This window comes from Genypterus blacodes, unplaced genomic scaffold, assembly GCF_046128005.1.
Source record: "Genypterus blacodes isolate CSIRO-AG114 ecotype Tasmania unplaced genomic scaffold, CSIRO-AGI_Gbla_v1 ptg000055l_1, whole genome shotgun sequence".
In the NCBI taxonomy this organism is placed as follows: Eukaryota; Metazoa; Chordata; class Actinopteri; order Ophidiiformes; family Ophidiidae; genus Genypterus; species Genypterus blacodes.
Genome location: NW_027466867.1, coordinates 7,088,816 through 7,106,638, shown reverse-complemented (window position 1 = coordinate 7,106,638; position 17,823 = coordinate 7,088,816). Strand labels below are relative to the sequence as shown.

The 17,823-nt window shown below is 44.6% G+C and overlaps 3 protein-coding genes across 8 annotated transcripts; 2 read left to right on the top strand and 1 right to left on the bottom strand.

Annotated features, from left to right (window-relative positions):
- Nucleotides 1-1,652: 1,652 nt before the first annotated feature.
- On the top strand, nucleotides 1,653-5,822 carry LOC143001946 (uncharacterized). 2 transcript variants are annotated; one of them, XM_076151813.1, is made up of 5 exons: nucleotides 1,662-2,183; nucleotides 2,606-3,991; nucleotides 4,195-4,305; nucleotides 4,723-4,836; nucleotides 4,920-5,822. In XM_076151813.1, the coding sequence occupies exons 1-5, from the start codon at nucleotides 2,174-2,176 to the stop codon at nucleotides 4,946-4,948; spliced, it is 1,650 nt and encodes a 549-aa protein (XP_076007928.1). In that variant the 5' UTR covers nucleotides 1,662-2,173; the 3' UTR covers nucleotides 4,949-5,822. The 2 variants fall into 2 exon arrangements, with proteins under 2 accessions (XP_076007929.1, XP_076007928.1); XM_076151814.1 differs by lacking the exon at nucleotides 4,195-4,305 and having other exon boundaries at nucleotides 1,653-2,183.
- Nucleotides 5,680-15,161, bottom strand: bicral (BICRA like chromatin remodeling complex associated protein). 5 transcript variants are annotated; one of them, XM_076151808.1, is made up of 13 exons: nucleotides 15,071-15,161; nucleotides 12,787-12,890; nucleotides 12,412-12,457; nucleotides 12,000-12,048; nucleotides 11,792-11,857; nucleotides 10,264-11,547; nucleotides 10,049-10,109; nucleotides 9,919-9,959; nucleotides 9,754-9,803; nucleotides 9,502-9,647; nucleotides 9,261-9,355; nucleotides 8,901-9,003; nucleotides 5,680-8,806 (listed from the first exon to the last, which is right to left on the bottom strand). In XM_076151808.1, exons 2-13 carry the CDS (start codon nucleotides 12,818-12,820, stop codon nucleotides 8,322-8,324), a joined length of 2,460 nt encoding a protein of 819 aa, XP_076007923.1. In that variant the 5' UTR covers nucleotides 12,821-12,890; nucleotides 15,071-15,161; the 3' UTR covers nucleotides 5,680-8,321. The 5 variants fall into 5 exon arrangements, with proteins under 5 accessions (XP_076007923.1, XP_076007925.1, XP_076007924.1 ...); XM_076151810.1 differs by having other exon boundaries at nucleotides 12,829-12,890; XM_076151809.1 differs by lacking the exon at nucleotides 15,071-15,161 and adding an exon at nucleotides 14,930-15,064.
- Nucleotides 15,162-15,987: 826 nt separating this feature from the next.
- On the top strand, nucleotides 15,988-17,812 carry tbcc (tubulin folding cofactor C). Its single transcript, XM_076151819.1, has 2 exons — nucleotides 15,988-16,829; nucleotides 16,866-17,812. Exons 1-2 carry the CDS (start codon nucleotides 16,326-16,328, stop codon nucleotides 17,358-17,360), a joined length of 999 nt encoding a protein of 332 aa, XP_076007934.1. The 5' UTR covers nucleotides 15,988-16,325; the 3' UTR covers nucleotides 17,361-17,812.
- Nucleotides 17,813-17,823: the final 11 nt, after the last annotated feature.

Below are 17,823 nucleotides of genomic sequence, written 5' to 3'. Positions count from 1 at the left end.
GTCGGCGAAGCGCTGAGACGCAGCCGGTTCCTCAGCACAGTTTGCTCCTTGGTGGTTTGGTACTGTGTCCTCCTGGCTGGCTTTGAACCCCCGAACATGAACCCAGAAACCTTCCTCTTCATCTTCATCCCTGATTAGTTGCCTGCAAAGGGGACGGTCCAGCCCTGTTTGCCTGAATGATGAATGTCTGTTAATAGATGTACAGAGATTTGCTCTACGCGCGTAGATTGTCTGAATATAGTGTAACCGACATTGTTATAGTGGAGATGTAAACCCATCGTGTAAGCACGTCTCTTGGCATTGAGGCGTCTTTGTAACGTTTTCTTTTGGACACGATCTTGAGCTGTTTGGGGAATACATATTGATTATTAAGCAAAGCAACCACCAACAGAAAAGGCTACTGGATATTCTGTATGTGTTTATGTATCTGCATTTTCTCGTGGGCCAGTCTTTCTCAGAGAACAACTTCCAGGCGGTAAATTCAGTGTTTTTCTGCCAGATCTCGCTATGCATTTTCTTGGACCTGTTGGACTGTCTCCTGAAGCTTCAGTTGGCTTCCAGGCTTCCTGGCTTTGTACATACTGTAATCTGCTGCCATGTAAATAATTTTCAAGTTCATCTCCTTATATGTAAATGGTTGTAGAAATGACTCCCCCCCCCCTTTCCCTCCCACTCTGAATGTTTCCAATCAGTGCTTTTCCAATGAAGATAAGCTTTACTGTACCCGTATTTTTGCATCATCTTTTGAAATTCATTCCTATTCATTCTAATGCCACTCTAACCCTATCAATAAATTACATTTTTCTAATGAAATTAGGTGCTAGCTTGTTAATTATGCTGCAAAGTGTTCTTTATTCAACTACTACTACAACATAGTATTTGTATTTGTTCATGTCGATGTCATTCATTTCATGTACAATCTGTAGTGGTGTAAACAAGAAGGTCAAAACAGGATTGGAGTCTCCTATCACTCCCAAATTAACTGATAAATCTTCAAATAAGATTACACTAACTGACTATAACTTCCTGATTTGGTCACTAATTGGACTATTCCAAGAAGTAAATGTGCGCTGTTAACTCAATAGAACCCAGAGATCTTTTATCAAGCAGAGTTATCACAATAAGTCAGTAAACATCCTTATTGGAAAAGGCCCCAGATGTGTGTAGCAGTCATGCTCAGTCAGCACATCCACATGAAATGATCATTTGCTATCATTAGGTAAATATTATGTGTATATACCAAATATATTCTGAATGAGTTATTTTCCTGTCCTCCCTCCCTCCCGACATGAATATGTAGTGAAGTGTAATATAAAATGCAATGCAAGGTCATGGCCTTTTGTACAGAATTTCGAGATCAATATCATGCTTGTTTCCCTCTTACACTACTTGAGAAAATAAAAAATGAACCATTCTTCTACTGCTGAGCACTGACAAAGATCATGCCTGAACGAAGATGGTTTTAGGACTCGCTCACCATAATCGTTTAGTATTTGGTAGAATTCTTGGTCATACTGTCATTTACAGATCGTACTTATTTCCTGATTCATTTGAATAACGTTCAGACATGGTGTTTCAAAGGTTTTGTTGCGTATTTCAGACGGACTCGGCATGGTTTTGTTCCGCCAAACGGATTTCGACGAAGGCGGAAGTTGGCGGAGTGAGCCATCTTGGCTTGTGTAGGATTAAACGCACTTTAAACGCACCACGCCCAAACAACGGAGCAACGACTGCCACATGTCTGTACAAGATGTTCATTTAATCTATCAAGCAGGCCCGTTACAATCCCACACTTGGGTAGTTAGTTTTCAAATCGAAGCTTATATTATCAACGTACTTTTTTAGGATAAGTTTGGTATAATATTGTTATTTAGGCTCAGGCTCCCCACCTGCTACCTCGGGGTCTTTCCTCCGCTTTGGCACAGTAACTATCCTCCACGTTTAAGTCATTACGAACTTGTTTATTTAGCTCTGACTGTCATCGTAAGTGACACCACTGTGATTAAATTTAGCGGACCATGGTAGTTCAATCGTAAAATCGATTATGTGCGTCCGAAAATAACTGAAATGATCAAGTTATAGCTGCTTTCTGGAACGACGGCGTGTTACACAAGTGTTCTTTCACTTTGAGACGCACATGACTGGGATTGCTCACTCTACGCATGCGTGAAAGATGGGCTCAGGTAAATTCAAACGTTTAACTATTCATTAATGATCTCCCTTCAAGGCATTTACTTCACGAGTTTAATTACAATTACATTCATATAAAACTATTCAATAATACGAAATGTAGAGATAGAATCAATCTGCATTGTGGGTTATTTAAAGATAAAGGTTACATTACATTGTTACATTAGATTGGAAGGATCAATGTTCTCTGCTGATGTTATGACTATACTTGGTTGTCATGTGATTCTGGATTTATATTAAAAAAATGAATGATGGCATTTGTATAGCGACTTGTTTCACTGGATAATAATAACTGTGGAATCTGCAGTAGAATAGTGACCACATTCTTCCACACAGGCAGAAGCAGTGTGCAGTGTTTAGATTACTAGAGGTACTTGAACTAGATAAGATCGCTATTCTCTCACTGTTTCCTCAGAGTCGTGTCCACACTGTGGGAAACCTTTCAAGAGGTTGAAGTCCCACCTGCCCCACTGCAAAGCAGCAGAGGCATCTGGTGCGTCTCAACATGAGGCTCCGTCAACTCAAAAGACATCAACTTCATCCCTGTTGTCTTCCAAGAAGACTGAAAAAAAGACAAAGGGAGAAAAGTCCACACCAGCATTATCGTTGACAGTAAGTCCAGAGGCGAAGAAGAAGACGTCGGCATTATCAGCGCCACAGAAAAGTGTAGATCCATCATCTTCATCACAGGCATTGTTGTCCTCATCACGTTCTACTTCAACTACAAAGAAGAAACTGAAGCTGGCAGATCAGATCCAGTTGGCTGCCTCTGTATGCCTCCCCTCCTCCACACCTCCATCTCTCTCACCTCCAGCCCTCCCTTCACCTCCCACCCTCTCTAAACCAATAAAGAAGGGTCTCCGTGCATTGATAGAAGCGGCAAAGAACAAAGAAGAAGAAGAATCTCTGAAAAGAAGCGGGTCTGCCTTACAAGACCTGCTCTCAGTCCCAACCTCACACAGGATGGAAACAGGACTCTCAACTTCCGGGGCCACAGCATTGACCAGGACTGGGACGAGTCCAGACGGAGACCCAAACAGCACCCAGCCTGCCCTCGTCTCCGCAGACACCAAACCTAAAGGTGTCTCTAAAAAGAAAGTTTCAAAAAGAGAGGAAGCTGCAAAATCCATGTCAACAGACCAAGGAGCCTCTGCCTCCCAGGATGGACAGAGTGCACGACCCAAAACAAGAGACAATTCATGGCTGGACAGTCAGAGTGAAGGAGACATTTTATCTGGGAATTTGGAAAGCACTTATGGGTCCAGGATCACTCTGCAGGGCGTGAAAGCCACTTTAGGTCGACATCATGTCAGTCACCAGTCCAGCAGGCTGAGCATCCTGGACCAGATCCAAACTACTGATGACCAACCCAGCAAAACCACAACCAGACTGAGTCCTAGTCCAGCTCCAGCAGGGAGGAGTGAAGGACATGCTGTAGGCTGCTTGGTAACACCTGTTGCTTCGTCAGAAAAGCTGCCCAGCACCATGGAGCAGTGCAGCAGTCCTGTTCAGACCAAACTGACCCCACTCCTCCCTTTAATATCCCCATATCTCATACACACACTCAGCATGAACAAGGCGCTGAAAGTGGACCATCAGCTCCCCTCCCAAGCCTCAGCCGCTCAGGTTTTGGATGGAGGAACACCACCCCGTGCGTCTCTCGCCTCCTCCAACCCTGCTCCTTTTCTCCTTCCTCCTCCTTCACAAAATGTCCCGGCGAGGAGCGCAGAGGGGCCGACGGCGGAGAAGAAGCCGCATGTGGAGACGCTGAAACTAAATTCCGCCAATAATCAAAACGCAGGTCAGTATTAGACAAAGGGTGTGTGTGTGTGTGTGTGTGTGTGTGTGTGTGTGTGTGTGTGTGTGTGTGTGTGTGTGTGTGTGTGTGTGTGTGTGTGTGTGTGTGTGTGTGTGTGTGTGTGTGTGTGTGTGTGTGTGTGTGTGTGTGTGTGTGTGTGTGTGTGTGTGTGTGTCAGTCTGTGCATTGATTTGTTGTTTGTGCAGGTGTCCTCACACAGCGGACTCTCGGGCAAGTGAGGCTGAGGGAGTTGCCTGGTTGGTTTGCATGCAAAACCCCCAACCGTCCTAAAGATGTAACAGAAATGCTGCAGAAAGGTCACTGTACACACACTGATACTTCTAAATACATACTTACAATAAAAACAACAGCACAAGCAAAATATCATCAGGTGATTTTCTGCTGGTATGGACTTCTTTCACATATCTTCATGTTGCCAAATCTGCTGAAAGAAAGTCCTGTGCTGTTTATGCTGCATGCTGCATGTAAATCATACAGTTATGATTTTACCTTTACAACTTTGGTTCTCGGCTTTAATGTTTAGGTTAAAACTCTTAAATATTGATATTGGTGTCAATACCGACCTGGCACTCCCACCTGATACTCAGCCTCTAATGCTCTCTAATGGTAATTGTTTTAGTGTTTTATAACATATACAGGCATAAATGACCTGACACACACCGTCGCACTCGTCTCTCTGATTAGTTTTCTCCCCTGGCCTCTGCTTCACTCAGGTTGGCAGTGGTATTATAGGAGATACACCAACGCGAGGAAACGCGGTGTGGGAGGAGTGGGCTTGCTGATAGCAGGAGTTTGTGTGCTCGGCTACGTCTGGACTTACCCTCCAAGTAAGTGTGTGTGTGTATTTGTGTGTAAATGAGTGTGTTAACTGCCCACAATGGAATAGAAGTGTTGATTGCTGTTTTTCCAGAGAGTGATCGATGGAGGAAGTACCACTGAGGTGCAGGGAAGATGATTGGACGAGGTTTGCATGAGGACACCGCACAAGGGATTGATGATCAAACAAGTTAGTGTTATGTTTTAGAGTTGCACATGTGAGCGTGTATCACTTGTTTGTATCAATGTATATATTTGGTGGAGCTAGTAGCTCATTTTAGGGACAGAAAGGTGAATACACATAAGGAAACTATTCAAAATAAGTTTTTAATTGTAAGATACGATTAAGCTTTACTTTTGGTTCATGATGAAATCACCAGTTGAGGCATTTGTGGCCTTTGCCATTCTCCTGGTGTTTTCAATGGACTCCACTAGGTGTCCCTGTTGGGTTGTGTTAGCGCAACCAAAAGCATGGGCAGTTGAACGCTTTGCTATGCACGGTTTTCTTAGTGCCTTTGTGCAGAGGCATCAGGGCTGGAGTCCATGAGAGGAGCGAATCAAACTGAAAATAAGAATATTCAACATCAATATCTCCTCACCATAAAAGATCAGATGGAGTGAATTGATGAAATCCAATCCGTCTGTGACACGAAGCATTAACGCCTCGCATAAATCTGTAGCAGTTAAAAATATTTTCTTGTAAAAATGCCTCCCGTGTCACATGGTGTTAGTATGCAAGCTTAGTTTGTCCCCTGCGTGTCAAGGTCTAAACTTGTGCCAGTACTGTGAACACCGACAGAATAGCAATGGCCACACACTGAAGAGCCCCCGAGCCGGACTGAACCAGTTTGTGATTGTATTCCAAATGAGTTTATTGACGCTCCTCACTGCTGTAGTGAACACACACGAGCTACAAATGCAGAAATGACCTTTTTTTTTTTGTATCGACTTCCTGACCCCACTTCTTGGCCAACACAATAAAAAATAACTTCCATTATCTCGTGGTTTTTACATTCTCTTTTCTCCATACAAAAATTATAAATATTTTGGGTTTTGCTTTTTGGGTTTTTTATACAAAACAACAAACTATACAAATCAAGTGAAATAGAACAAAACAGTGAAATGGAGGCAGAACAGGAATCTCTTCACTGAGAACAGGGGGGAGGGAGGGGAGGGGGGCACAATATGTTATTAATGCAAAAGTGCATCTAGATAACACAATGATTTAACCACACTGGACACAGTATTCTTGCAGTTTTAAGAGCTAAAGAGGCACAAAATCTTATGGCCACCAGTAGAAAGAGCAAATTAGAAATGTAGTAATTTTCTTAAAAGAGGGACTCCACCAATTCTGCAAATTAAATGAAAGTAAGTTGGAGTTGGGAAGCAGCATTCAGTATTTGAAATTCACTTTTGTGGCTGTAGAGGGCGCTGTGCAAAGTCATGGAACCTGACCTGACTTCACATGGGTAAACTATGTGTCTGCTGTGAGGTCTACGTGTTTGGAAAGGGATTTGCAAAATTGGTGGAATTCCCTGTTGGGGGCTGCGGCAGACAGGATGTGATGTGACGCGACTGCAAATCAAACCAAAAAACAGAAGAATAAGAACATAAAAGGCCTTCGTTCTGCTCCTGTAACCTATTGGCAAGCATAAAGCTAAAGTTGCACTGTCGAGAATCAACCCCACGGTCATTTCACAGATCGGTTTGACTTCAGCTTTGGTCCTCTGACAGTTTAGCGGAATTTCCCCCAAAATGTCAGATTGCTGCTTTCTTTAGATTAATTCAGCAAGACACAAATACATTGCCAATATTAAGGGCGAACCGTTTTAATCGTAATCAAATACTCGTCCAATAAGTTTGAGTTATTGGACCGATAAGAAAGACACCAGCAAAAACAGGAAGCCGGATTAATAGTGGGGACAGGCTGCGACAGGTATGAAACACGTCTGGCATCGCGAGTACGCAGACGCGGGGAGTCGAGGTTGATTCTGGACAGGCCCACATTCTCTCTCCTGTTCATTTTGGTTGAGCTGCTTTTGAGGGGACAAATGTAAGAAGTGCTAAAAGCTAGGACTGAAAAAGAACTAGAAAGTGAGTAAACCATCCTGGGGGACAGTGGACACAGGTACAAAGTCCAAACCATCACAAAACAAGCAAAAACACACGTAAAGTCGTACACATATGTGCAGATAAGCGCACAAACAGACACGTGTCAAGGTGATAGGCATAGATAAACAATGCAGAAGGCAGAATAACAAAAACACACAATCTATGTTTGACCTCCCCAAGGGTCGTCTGAGTGAATGACCGTATCGTCCTACCATGTTCACAGAGCGGGGGCTTCACAAGAAACAAAATCAATCAATTTAATGCCATTTCTAAAAATGAGAAAATAATCTAAATAAAAAGATAAACATACTGTAACATATCATCCTCAATCTGAGGATTTAGCTCCCCTGACACGAACACACTGAAATGAAAGTGGTTGAGACTGGTATGTTGTGAAAATGCAAAAGACGTGTCCTGTGTGTGTGTATGTGTGTGTGTAGGGGCTTGCATACCTTTAAGGTACAAAAGAAAAATGCCAAAGTTAATGTGACATAAGAAAAGGAAAATCATTGTTCAGTGAAACATTAATCTGCATGTGCATGTGACAAGAGGCCGTCGTTGCTGCAAGCCGCTGTGATCACAAAGCAGGCGTATAGATTTATGTTCACCGTGTTCACATTCTGTTTAGCCTAGCATACGCTGCTTTTTGATGAGAGCCTTATACTAGTATAGTTCCTTTAATATGCAACACTACTTAGAGCGCAATATGTCTATGTGGGTGTGTGCACGAGGATCAATGCTGCTTCACGTAAAGAGAATAGACTCGACCTCGTCATGCTGGATCAATAACAAACCTGAAGCGTTTGTGTGATCGCTGTCCAAGTCAGTAATGCCAGAAGCAGGAGAGTGATTGGTTTCAAAGGGCTTGTTCATGTAAACATTTCAAAAAGAAAAAGCATAGAAATTCTCAGGCACAGAGTCACTATTTTCCCCCTCCTCCCAGTTATTCAGTATAGGTAGTGGGGATATAATTGACTGGCACGATATGTCCAAGTGTGTGTTACTGTGTGTGAAGAGAGGCAAACCCTTGCATTCAATGTAATGACACTGTTAATCTGTTCGCCTAATGCATTGCACACATTCCCGATTCTTTAAATGTCCTAAGTGCTGGGCTTCCCTGGCACCTTTGAGGAGTCATGGACTCATACCACATGCCTCCAACATCCCAAATAAACTAAAACCACCCAAACACATGCTACATGGCAGGAGATCACAGATCTGAAAGAAGAGTGAGCCTCTCTTCACACACGGTTGTGAGGGTTAAACCAAATATTACTACAGGAGACTGACAGTAAGTTGACCAAAAAAAGATCCGAACACACAACAGAGGTCTAAACCAATGGAGGCAGACACTAGGGACATCAGTCATGGTGGGACATCAGTCTTAACATTCTAGGATGCTGTTCACTGCCGCCTCCAGAGCAGAGTCTGTGTCGGGATGGGGGGGTGAGGTGAGCTGAGGCGTGTAATGGGGCTGGATGGGGTTGGAGGTCAGGTGATGAGACACCTGGTAGTGCGTTTGTCCTCCCGACGTTGCCGTTAACGGTGACAGGTTACCTTGGGGATAACTGTTGGCAGCGATGAGGCTGTTGTTGGTGGCACCGCTGGGCCCGAAGCATTGCTGGCTCCTCTTCAGGTCCACGATGCTCTTGTTTTCTAAGTGCGGAGGGTGGAGTCTGTCACCTGCACCCGCTGATTCTTCCCCGCCCCCTCCCGGGTCTCCGTACCCGGGCTGGGAGTCTGTCCTGAATGCTGGCTCTGAGGAGCCACTGTCTGAATGTCTCCAACTAGGGCAGGGCAAAGACTGAGGAGAGAGAGCTGGAACAGGGCTGGACTTCATCCCACAACAGAAGTCCTCCATGAAGCCATCTAGAAGCAGACAAGAGAGAGCACGGTTAAATAACAGCCTTTCTGTGGAGAGTCAGGTGGCTTCACTCTTCCCTCCTCTTCACTGGTTTTGTACCTGGATCCACGAGTACCATTCGCTTGTCCTGTGTCAGGTTGCTGCGCTCCTCTTGGTTAAAGGTCCTGTCAATCATCACCATTTCGGATGACGGACTGCAGCGCTGCAGGGAGGGGAGAGGCATCCTGTTAAGCAGCTTTCTGCTTGTCATAACAAGACAAATACTCTGTATATTCTGTACACATGGACCCAGCCCACACGGGCTTGGTAGACAAATATTGTGTTTATGCAACAAATCTACATAAGCTCAACAATGACTGCTAGAAGAAAATGTTCCTTCCCCAAAACATAAAGTCCTTGTAGATGATTTCTGGCTGTATGATTAGTGGAGATGTGTGATATTTGAGTGCATGTGCCCACCTCAGCTTCAACCAATAGTAGTCGTCTATATTTGTTAACCATGGCCTGGGTCCTCTTCAACACGTGAGTCGCCACTAACTCAAATTCTTCATCCACTGTGAACAAGAGGACAAAACAGTTTAGATGCTAATTGCAATTGTTCCCTTTATTTGAGTCATGAAACGTCAGAGCGGACATTCTCTCTGACTTCTTTCCAAATGTATGATTAGGTTAACAAATGAAAGTCCTAGAGCTGTTGTACCCTGTGAGAACTCGTCCTGGCTGGGCGGAGTCCCCTGGAACACATAATAGGGGAGGAGTCTTTCCAACGCGTCCTCTATTGATGCAAATCTTCTCCGATCCGGGGACTGAACGCCACAATGATCCTTTCGCAACTGCTGTAAAATCCTAGAGAGGACAGGAGGAAGAGACAAACTGATCAATATGGCCGACCAGCACAACACCAGACCTAAGAAATAATAACTAATAATATGATGCAATGCCAATAACTCACATTCCCGTTCTTGTAAGTGGTGGAAGGGCCGGCCTCTTCTGTGCACCGACCTAAACAAATACAAATACCAAATTTGTCATAACGCAAATACTTCCCCCATCTGCGTTTTCAACCTTTAAACACTCTATACGCAGGCAGTCATGCAAAGCAAATGAAGTGATGTACCTGAGCATTTAGCATTGAATCTTGTGTGATGGCTTTCACACCTAAAAGATGATTCAATAAGCAGATAAATTAGGCCACGATGCTGCAGACTACACAAACAGAAAATAAATAGGACACCAATCTTTGCTACCATGGAGGCTGCTGAGCTGTGCCTGTCGACTGTCCTGTTTGAGAGCAGGAGATGGAGAATTCTACAAAACATAAATTAAAAACAATATGATTTCAGTCAGATAAAAGCCCAAAGCAAGAAAAGTGCAGCAGCCAAACAGGATGAGATCATTTGCGAAAAGAAAATGAAGGAGAAGATGCTGAACACCACAAACATCGGAGGCTTTTCTGTTATACCTGACTGTAGTCTTGTTGCTCATGTGTTCCTGTAGCTACACCAGGTATGGGGGACAGGGAAGTGCAGTTCTGGGTCTGGGTCACTAGAAGGCGCTGCACAGGGCTGGCAGACACCTGGCCTCGAACCCCGACCCCCGCCGCGGCAGGGCCCACCAGAGTCAGTCGCCCGGCCGAGCCTGATGTCTGAACGGGGGCTGAGCTTGTGCCAGAAACTCCGGTCCATGTTTGGGTTACAGCCCCTCCGACCTGACTGCCGCTGACTAATCCCTGATTCAAAATTAGCTGGCCTCCTGGCGTCGCGGTGAAGTTCTGCCCCGCAACAATCTGCACCGCGTTCTGACTGGTAATCAGTGCGTTGGAGTTGGGGTCAGCAGGCCCATTGTGGATGGTGCTGGCCGGAGGGAGTGCCAAGGAGCTGGGCAGCAAGAACTGTCCAGGTGGTATGTTTGTCTGACCCTGCGATTGTTGCTGCTCCAGGGGCGGGTTCACCACAATGGAGCCATTGGCTGTGTACTGTCCCGCACTAGCAGTGTTTACATTGACTACATTAGCCACGGTGGTGGAAGAGGGCTGAAGGCCAACGCTGTAGACGGTCTGAGCCCCTGCTTGAAGGGGTTTGGGCTGGATTGGCCTGACAAGAGTCTGGGTCCCACCAGGGCCTCTCTGTATGATTATGTTTTGAAGGGGGATGTTTTTGAAAGGTAAGCCAACTTGGCCAAGCTGCCCTTGTGCTTGAGCAAACACCTGCCCAGCGGTTGCTGTCCCTGCTGCCGCCACAGGGGCCCCCGGTCTCAGCACAAGCTGAGGAGTTCTTTCCAGGCTGCTCAGAGTCATCACCCCACCGCCCGTCCCAAACGAGCCCAACACCTGGATGTGCTGAGCTGAGCCATTGGGCAGTTGGGACACTCCTTGCAGAAACTGGCCTGTAGGAAAGGCAGCAGTCGCTGTGGTAACAACACCCACTCCCCCTCCGTAGCCTCCAGAGGCCAGCTGGGAGGGGAAGGGGACAGGAGCCTGCACAAGAGTTGGAGCAGGTTGGGAGTCTAGTAAGGCCTCCTGGGCCAACGTCTGCTCTGTGATGTCCGCTTCCAGGAGAGACTTCTGAAGAATGTCAAAGGGCTGGTCCTCTCCGTCAAGCTCCAACCCCCCGGGGGAGCCCCCAGACCCCAATTCTTCCTCAATAAACGAAAGGCTGCTGGAGAGTTGGAGGCCGGCCCCAGCTGAATCCTCACCAAATTCACCCATTGTAGAAGAGCCATCTTTGAGGCCAGTGCTGGAGCCAGTCTAAAGAGTGGAAAAGGTGTGGACAATTTATGAAATATCTTATCCTGTAGGTTGTCGTCTTAGATAAGCGGTCTTTGTGGTTCTCTACAAAAGCAACCATAATGATGCTTATCTCATACATCACACTCCAGGCCTGGGAAACACACAGTGCATCAACAGTATCTCAGTCTCTAATCACCGAGCAAAGTCTGATTTTGTTTTGGTTGGATCAAGTGGTCTCTCGAGTAATCACACGCAAACTCACTGTGTCACCAGCAAAAAAGGGTCCAGCCGACCCGAAAGCTGCATTCGTCACGTCATCCTCCTCGATCTGCGGGAAGAGAACAGGATGTCAAAGCCCTCCTCTGGTGTGCATCATGCAGCCGATTCACTACGAATTCAACACACCATGCATGATGTAACATGTGATGAATACGTTTTGTAAATAAGACGGTTCACCAAGAGTCACTCACAGACTTGCTGGTGCTGCCGTGGAGGTAGTCATTCAATGCATCCACATCTCTAAGAAAAGCAAAAACATTTTAGGATTAGATTGGGCTTTCAAAACAGGTTTCATATGCAGTAACCTCTAATCAACTTCATTTGGTGATATATTATTCATAATTTTGCAGTCAGGCCTTCACTGATCCACCATGGGACATTTCTGTGATGATGTAATCTTACTCACTAAAACAAAAGGGGATAAAAAGAGGACTCCTAATAATGTAACCTAGCTGATTTAGTGAAATTTGAGACAAATATTGGAGCATTATTAGGTTTATGAGGCAACTATGACGTACTGGTGAAGATTAATGTCAATGCACCCATTCAGTTAGTGATGTTATCCATAATGGATACTGTAGCTGTCTAAGGAAGGGTTTTTACCCTATAATATCCAGAAGACGGCGATCGTCCTCATCATCCATGACACCTGAAGGACGAAGGGAAGGAGATAGAATGGAGGTGAAATGGAAGGTGTTTGATATGGATTAAGTAGTTGGTAATTTTTAAACTGTGTTGTGCATTCATGCATCATGCAAATGGAAATAGCAATGGGGGTCAACTTCAACTTATCTTCTGGTATTTAGACTTAGGCAGGACTAGTTGTGTGTGTGTGAGCCGTAAAGGATTAGCAAATGTGCGTACAGCTGAATAACAAGCCTGCTGTTTGTTGTTTTGGGTCTGTGAAACCCTTAGAGACAGTGTATGTGATATTGGGCTATGCAAATAAATTTGACTTGACTTGCTTTTTCCGCATACCAAACAGTGTGGTTGGTGACAGTTTGTGACACATTCACTCACTCATTTCCGGCTGGGTGCATGGATTCAGTCATTTAACACCCTGTTTCCTTTAACAGGATGGGCTGCAGGGTGAGAAAATTCAGTTGTAAGATTACACAATACTGTGCGATAGGAGGAGGGCGGTGACAGTTGGGTGTGTGAAATGAAGACAGGGACAGATATGTTATTACAGGCAGTAGGAGAGCAGTCGAAGTAAGTGCAGGATGTACCCCTTCCCCTCCTACGGACGCTGTTCTGACACCAAACCTCCCATCCATTAGCCTCCTCTGCTGTCCACCATTGGTTGACTCTGCTGTCAGCTATACTCCAGTGTGAAAATGTGCATCTGAGTGTAAATAACTCCACCCTGCTGCATTATTCCTCAAACCTTGTTTGAGTTTCAACATTATGACAGCATTGGCTTTATTTTTCTATCAGCCAACAGAGCTATGGCGACATCTTGGGTGTTAAATGATTAGAGGAGAATAGGTCTCCACTGAGGCCTAATCTGAGAAATGGTCTGGGAGTGTGTGGACATCGTCATTTTGTCTATTTTTACACTCATATCTGTAAGTAATCCTGAAACAAAATCTGTATGTAGAAAATAAAATTCCCAAACTCAGAGATTCCATTTAACTGTGCATGTGTTTCATGTTCTGGTGATCATCTGAGAGACAGTGAAAGAGGAAATGCTTTGAGTTTGTCAGTCTGCAAAACACTGCAACTGCAATGCTTCAAAATGGCTGTTGCACGCCATAGGCTGTCCTTTACTGCAGGAGCATGTTCAGCCTCCATGTTTGTTCAGGGAGAACAAAGAAGCACGGGGGCTGCTGGGTTAAACTAGGTGTTTCAACTGACTGCATTAGAGAAGGATAAGTGAAAATAACAATTTCAACGAAAGGGGTTTGAAGAAAAGCCTGCTTTTCAATGTTCATGCCAAATACAATATTTTCTCTTGATAGTAGGTGGGATAAAGCAGGCAGTGAGACTTGTTTGTCCTTGAAATGGACGTTCTGTAGCTAGTGTGAGATCAACCTTTAATCGAATTTACGACCAACAAATGGGGAAAGGAATGACTGGCGTGGTAATGTTTATTTCACGAAAAGCTTCAAATGAGGACTGTTGAAACGTTAAAAAAACCCCAAAAGAAACCACTTTCTTACTCAATGCCACATACACAAGATTACCAACAATCGATCGATTACTGCGACTATTTAAGAATACGCAAGTGTTTTAAGTAAAGGGCTTTACATGTAGACAGTCTGGGCTACATTAGGAAAAAGCACGACTGTAAAGCTTACATTGGTTTACTAAGCTTTGTATTGGTTCAAATCGTATTGGAATCATCGGGACGGTTTGTTGGAGGAAGTGAATTAAACGTTATAGTCGTTTATGTCAAAATACTCGGTATAAATATTTTAAAAAATCGCCAATTCCCAACGCCGCCCTAGCATGCGTGCGTCGAAGCAAAACAAGCTAATCCCCGCTACGATCCTTCCGCTTGTACTTGGCGGTTTCGTCGTGTAAAACCCAGATACTGTGCGGGTTGCAAGTTTTTATTTCCAAAAATAGACTGAATCGACAGAATGATAATCGCTTCAAACAGCACAAAACGCCCTTGGTCCGCTGACGTGTACGGTTTCTTTCTCTGACGGGGAGGCTTTCGTTTGTCCTCCATTTGGCTCATCCGCCCAGCAAGAAAACCAAGCCGTCACATTTCTCTCTCGATAAGCCGAACTGTCGCGTTTCAATCCCGGGTTGTTTTGCTCCGACCGCCCGCCCGCCCGCCCCGTGTCTTGCTCCGGTTGCGCTAAAAATCCAAAGCCCGACATTTTAAACGCGTAACGCCGGCCTGTTCTGGTTAGCTAACCGCGATGTCGGCGTCGCCTATTCGGGGAGAACGACGACTGGAATCCATCGAAATGGCTTAAGGACTAAACCATGTCGATCCATAAATATTTATCCCGATTAGCATAACATAAAGACGACGGAAAGAGGCAAACCCTTTACTCCTGTCTCACTCCTCTTGAAACCCAATATCTCCATTTGGCAACTTTTAATTTGCTCCCCCCTCCTTCTCCTCCTCCTCCTTCTCCCTCTCCCACTCATATATTTTACTCACTGTCCCTGTTCTGTCTCGGATAGATTTTTCTCTCCGCTCAAACTCTCTTCCCTCCCTGAAGGAAGGGAGGAAGGAGGTTGTGTGTGTTTTTTCCTTGAAATTTTTATCACAAAATTATAATACACTCAAAGGGAAACTCACCGTCATGAAAAAGCAGTGTCTTGTCAACGGGGTTTCCTCGCCATCACCGCACGGGTTGTTGGGGTAGTGCACACTCACAGAAAAGCAGCCCTTCACTTAGCCATTAGCGGTAGCACACCACTGTTTAAAAATTTAAACGGGGTATCGCACACAACCGCAATAAGTCACAAATCCGCTAAAATTCCCCTTTTTTTTTAAATTTTGAAATTTCATTTTCGATTGCTTTTATGATCAGGAGGTAAACATTATTGGGTTTGACCATCACAAACAGTAGGGGGCGGGCCTCTGCTCAGTGCACCACACCTTCAGACACTGTAGTCAGGTACTAGTTGAATTACTACACTTGAGTTACTTTTATATATTGTAATTGCTCCATCTTTGTATTCCTCTCATGTACGCAACTCAAGTGTTTAACACCACATCCATTCTACGGGATACTCACACATGACGCATTTTCCATGTATGAGTCCATGGTGTAGGTCGTCATTATTTTGAGAACTTTATTGAACAAGTAAAACAATTCGATGACAGGTAGAGTCAAACAACGAGAAAAAAACGAGATTTATAGTCCAATTAATTAAGTAATTTATTCGGAATATAAGGCAATTTTATTTGTCATTCATAATAAGCTCGAGGTTACATAGCTTACATGCGAATATAATAAATAAATAAATATAATGGTACCATAATTTACCATGAAAATGAGTAATGTCAATAATGAATTGCAACCTATTCTCGAGCAGAAATGTTTTTTTGTTTTTTTAAATACGACTCAATACAGATTATGATGACAGCCCAAGATGACAGCCCATTGAATTGTAGTAGCTTAATAGTTTATTTGACAGAATATCAAAAGACAACTGAAACGTCAAACGTCCAGTTTTGTTAAAAACAACAAATCTAATCAGAAATGATTGTAGTGGCTCATCTTGTATCCTCTTCAGCGTAAAGTGCAACTTCTTGAGTAAGCCTGGTAAACAGTGTTCATAATGCGTTCCTTTAAATGAAAACTCAAAATTACAAATGTTATGTTATGTCAAACTTTATATTTATATAATATACTTGTACATTGGGGTCATAAAGAGAGAATGAGGGTTGGGTCGACTTTTCTTGTCTTGAGATGTTGCTGTTTTCTTTCCCACCAGTAACACGACAGAATAAATCCAAACGCTCGATCATTCCTCCAATGAAATCGCTGTTTGCTGCGTAGTGACGCATTCACTTCCGCATCACCAGAAATTGTAAAAAAAAAAACATGGACGGGACCGACACAATTTCTCAAGAAAATGAAAGCGGCGCAGCAAAGATACAAGAGCGGCTACAGAGGCGACACCAAGCCAGGGTAGAGGATGCAGAGCGGAGGAAGGAGGCCAAGCAGAGCCAGTCTGTCGCCGAGGAAAAGGGCGAGTATTTCTCCAGCACTTTCAACAAGGAGCGTGAGTGTATCGAGTTGTTGCTGTCCAGTTGCTCCGTAATGGACCGGACCGCCGCGGCTCAAACGCTGGACGAGGCCACGGGAAAAATGGTGCAGTTACAGAAGTTTCTGAACGACAGCACGGGGTTTCTAACGCAGTACGAGCTGAGACAAGCCCAGGCAGCTCTCCAGAAGCTCCAGACGGCCCTCGCAGAGAAACGAGAGGAGGCGCTACCGAAGAAGAAGTTTGCTTTCCGAGCTCGCAGTAAAGCCACCGAGAAAGCGTCCAAACCGGTGTCTGACACGCCTTCACCTGCCGAGGGCGACACACCTGGAGGAGATGCTGTTGATGGCAAATGTCAAAGAGCAGAATCTGAGCAGTGTGGCTTCTCCAACAAGGAAAACGAGTGTCTGACCAAGACAGCCGAGGAGATCCAGAAACAAGATGTCCTGTTGACCCACCTAACTAACTGCAAGGTCCGCCTGTTCGGTTCCCCCAGCACGGTGCACCTCAAACATATAACCAACTGTGAGATCCTGTGTGGGCCTGTGTCCGGTTCTGTGTTTGTTGACCACTGTAAGGACAGTACACTGGCCCTCCTCTGCCAACAGCTGCGAACCCACAACACCACCAACACACAGGTTTATCTGCACATCATCGGCCGACCGATCATAGAGGATTGTCAGGGGGTGAGCTTTGCCCCCCTCTCCTGGTCTTATCCAACGCTGGATGATGACCTCTCTGTGTCTGGACTCGACCGGAACAGGAACAACTGGAACCAGGTGGACGACTTCAACTGGCTCGCTGCCGGAACACCATCCCCTAACTGGACTCTCATTCCAGAAGCAGATAGAAAAAGCAATTGGGACCCATAGATATGAGTTTAACAAGGCCCCAATGTTCCATAGTAACATAATACAATACAATCGACATATTCAATAGATAGTGTTCATGTTCACCTGTTGCATCAGTCAGACTTTCCTTATTAGAAGGTGACAGATTGCTCAGATTTCATTAAGAACAAAATATTCCCTTTGCAAAATGTCTGAAACAAGTTTGTACTCATTGTACAATATAACAATGTGAAACTGTTAAGTTCATAGTAACGCAAAAAGGCTTCAAAATCCATCAAGCACTCGCCAAATTATGATTATTGTGACTGAGGTTGAATGAGGGACAGAACAAAAGCACTGCGGTAAAGTTTGCGCCTTAATACTGCTATGCACTCAGCTTTAAGTGACGCACTGATGTAACACAACCCAAGTCGATCTGTGCATTGTAAAGGGTTAATTATTAAAATGAATTGCAAATAAAGAGGCTGACTTCAGCAACATAGTA

Excerpts from the sequence above, each read along its gene's own strand:
- tbcc (XM_076151819.1), top strand. The coding sequence starts at position 16,326 with ATGGACGGGACCGACACAATTTCTCAAGAAAATGAAAGCGGCGCAGCA. Across the intron at positions 16,830-16,865 it reads ACACACCTGGAGGAGATGCT|TGTGGCTTCTCCAACAAGGA; the intron begins GTTGATGGCAAA and ends GAATCTGAGCAG.
- bicral (XM_076151808.1), bottom strand. The coding sequence starts at position 12,820 with ATGTGTCACAAACTGTCACCAACCACACTGTTTG. Across the intron at positions 10,110-10,263 it reads AGCAACAAGACTACAGTCAG|AATTCTCCATCTCCTGCTCT; the intron begins GTATAACAGAAA and ends TATGTTTTGTAG. Across the intron at positions 9,804-9,918 it reads ATTCAATGCTAAATGCTCAG|GTCGGTGCACAGAAGAGGCC; the intron begins GTACATCACTTC and ends GTATTTGTTTAG.
- LOC143001946 (XM_076151813.1), top strand. Across the intron at positions 3,992-4,194 it reads CGCCAATAATCAAAACGCAG|GTGTCCTCACACAGCGGACT; the intron begins GTCAGTATTAGA and ends TTGTTTGTGCAG. Across the intron at positions 4,837-4,919 it reads CGTCTGGACTTACCCTCCAA|AGAGTGATCGATGGAGGAAG; the intron begins GTAAGTGTGTGT and ends CTGTTTTTCCAG.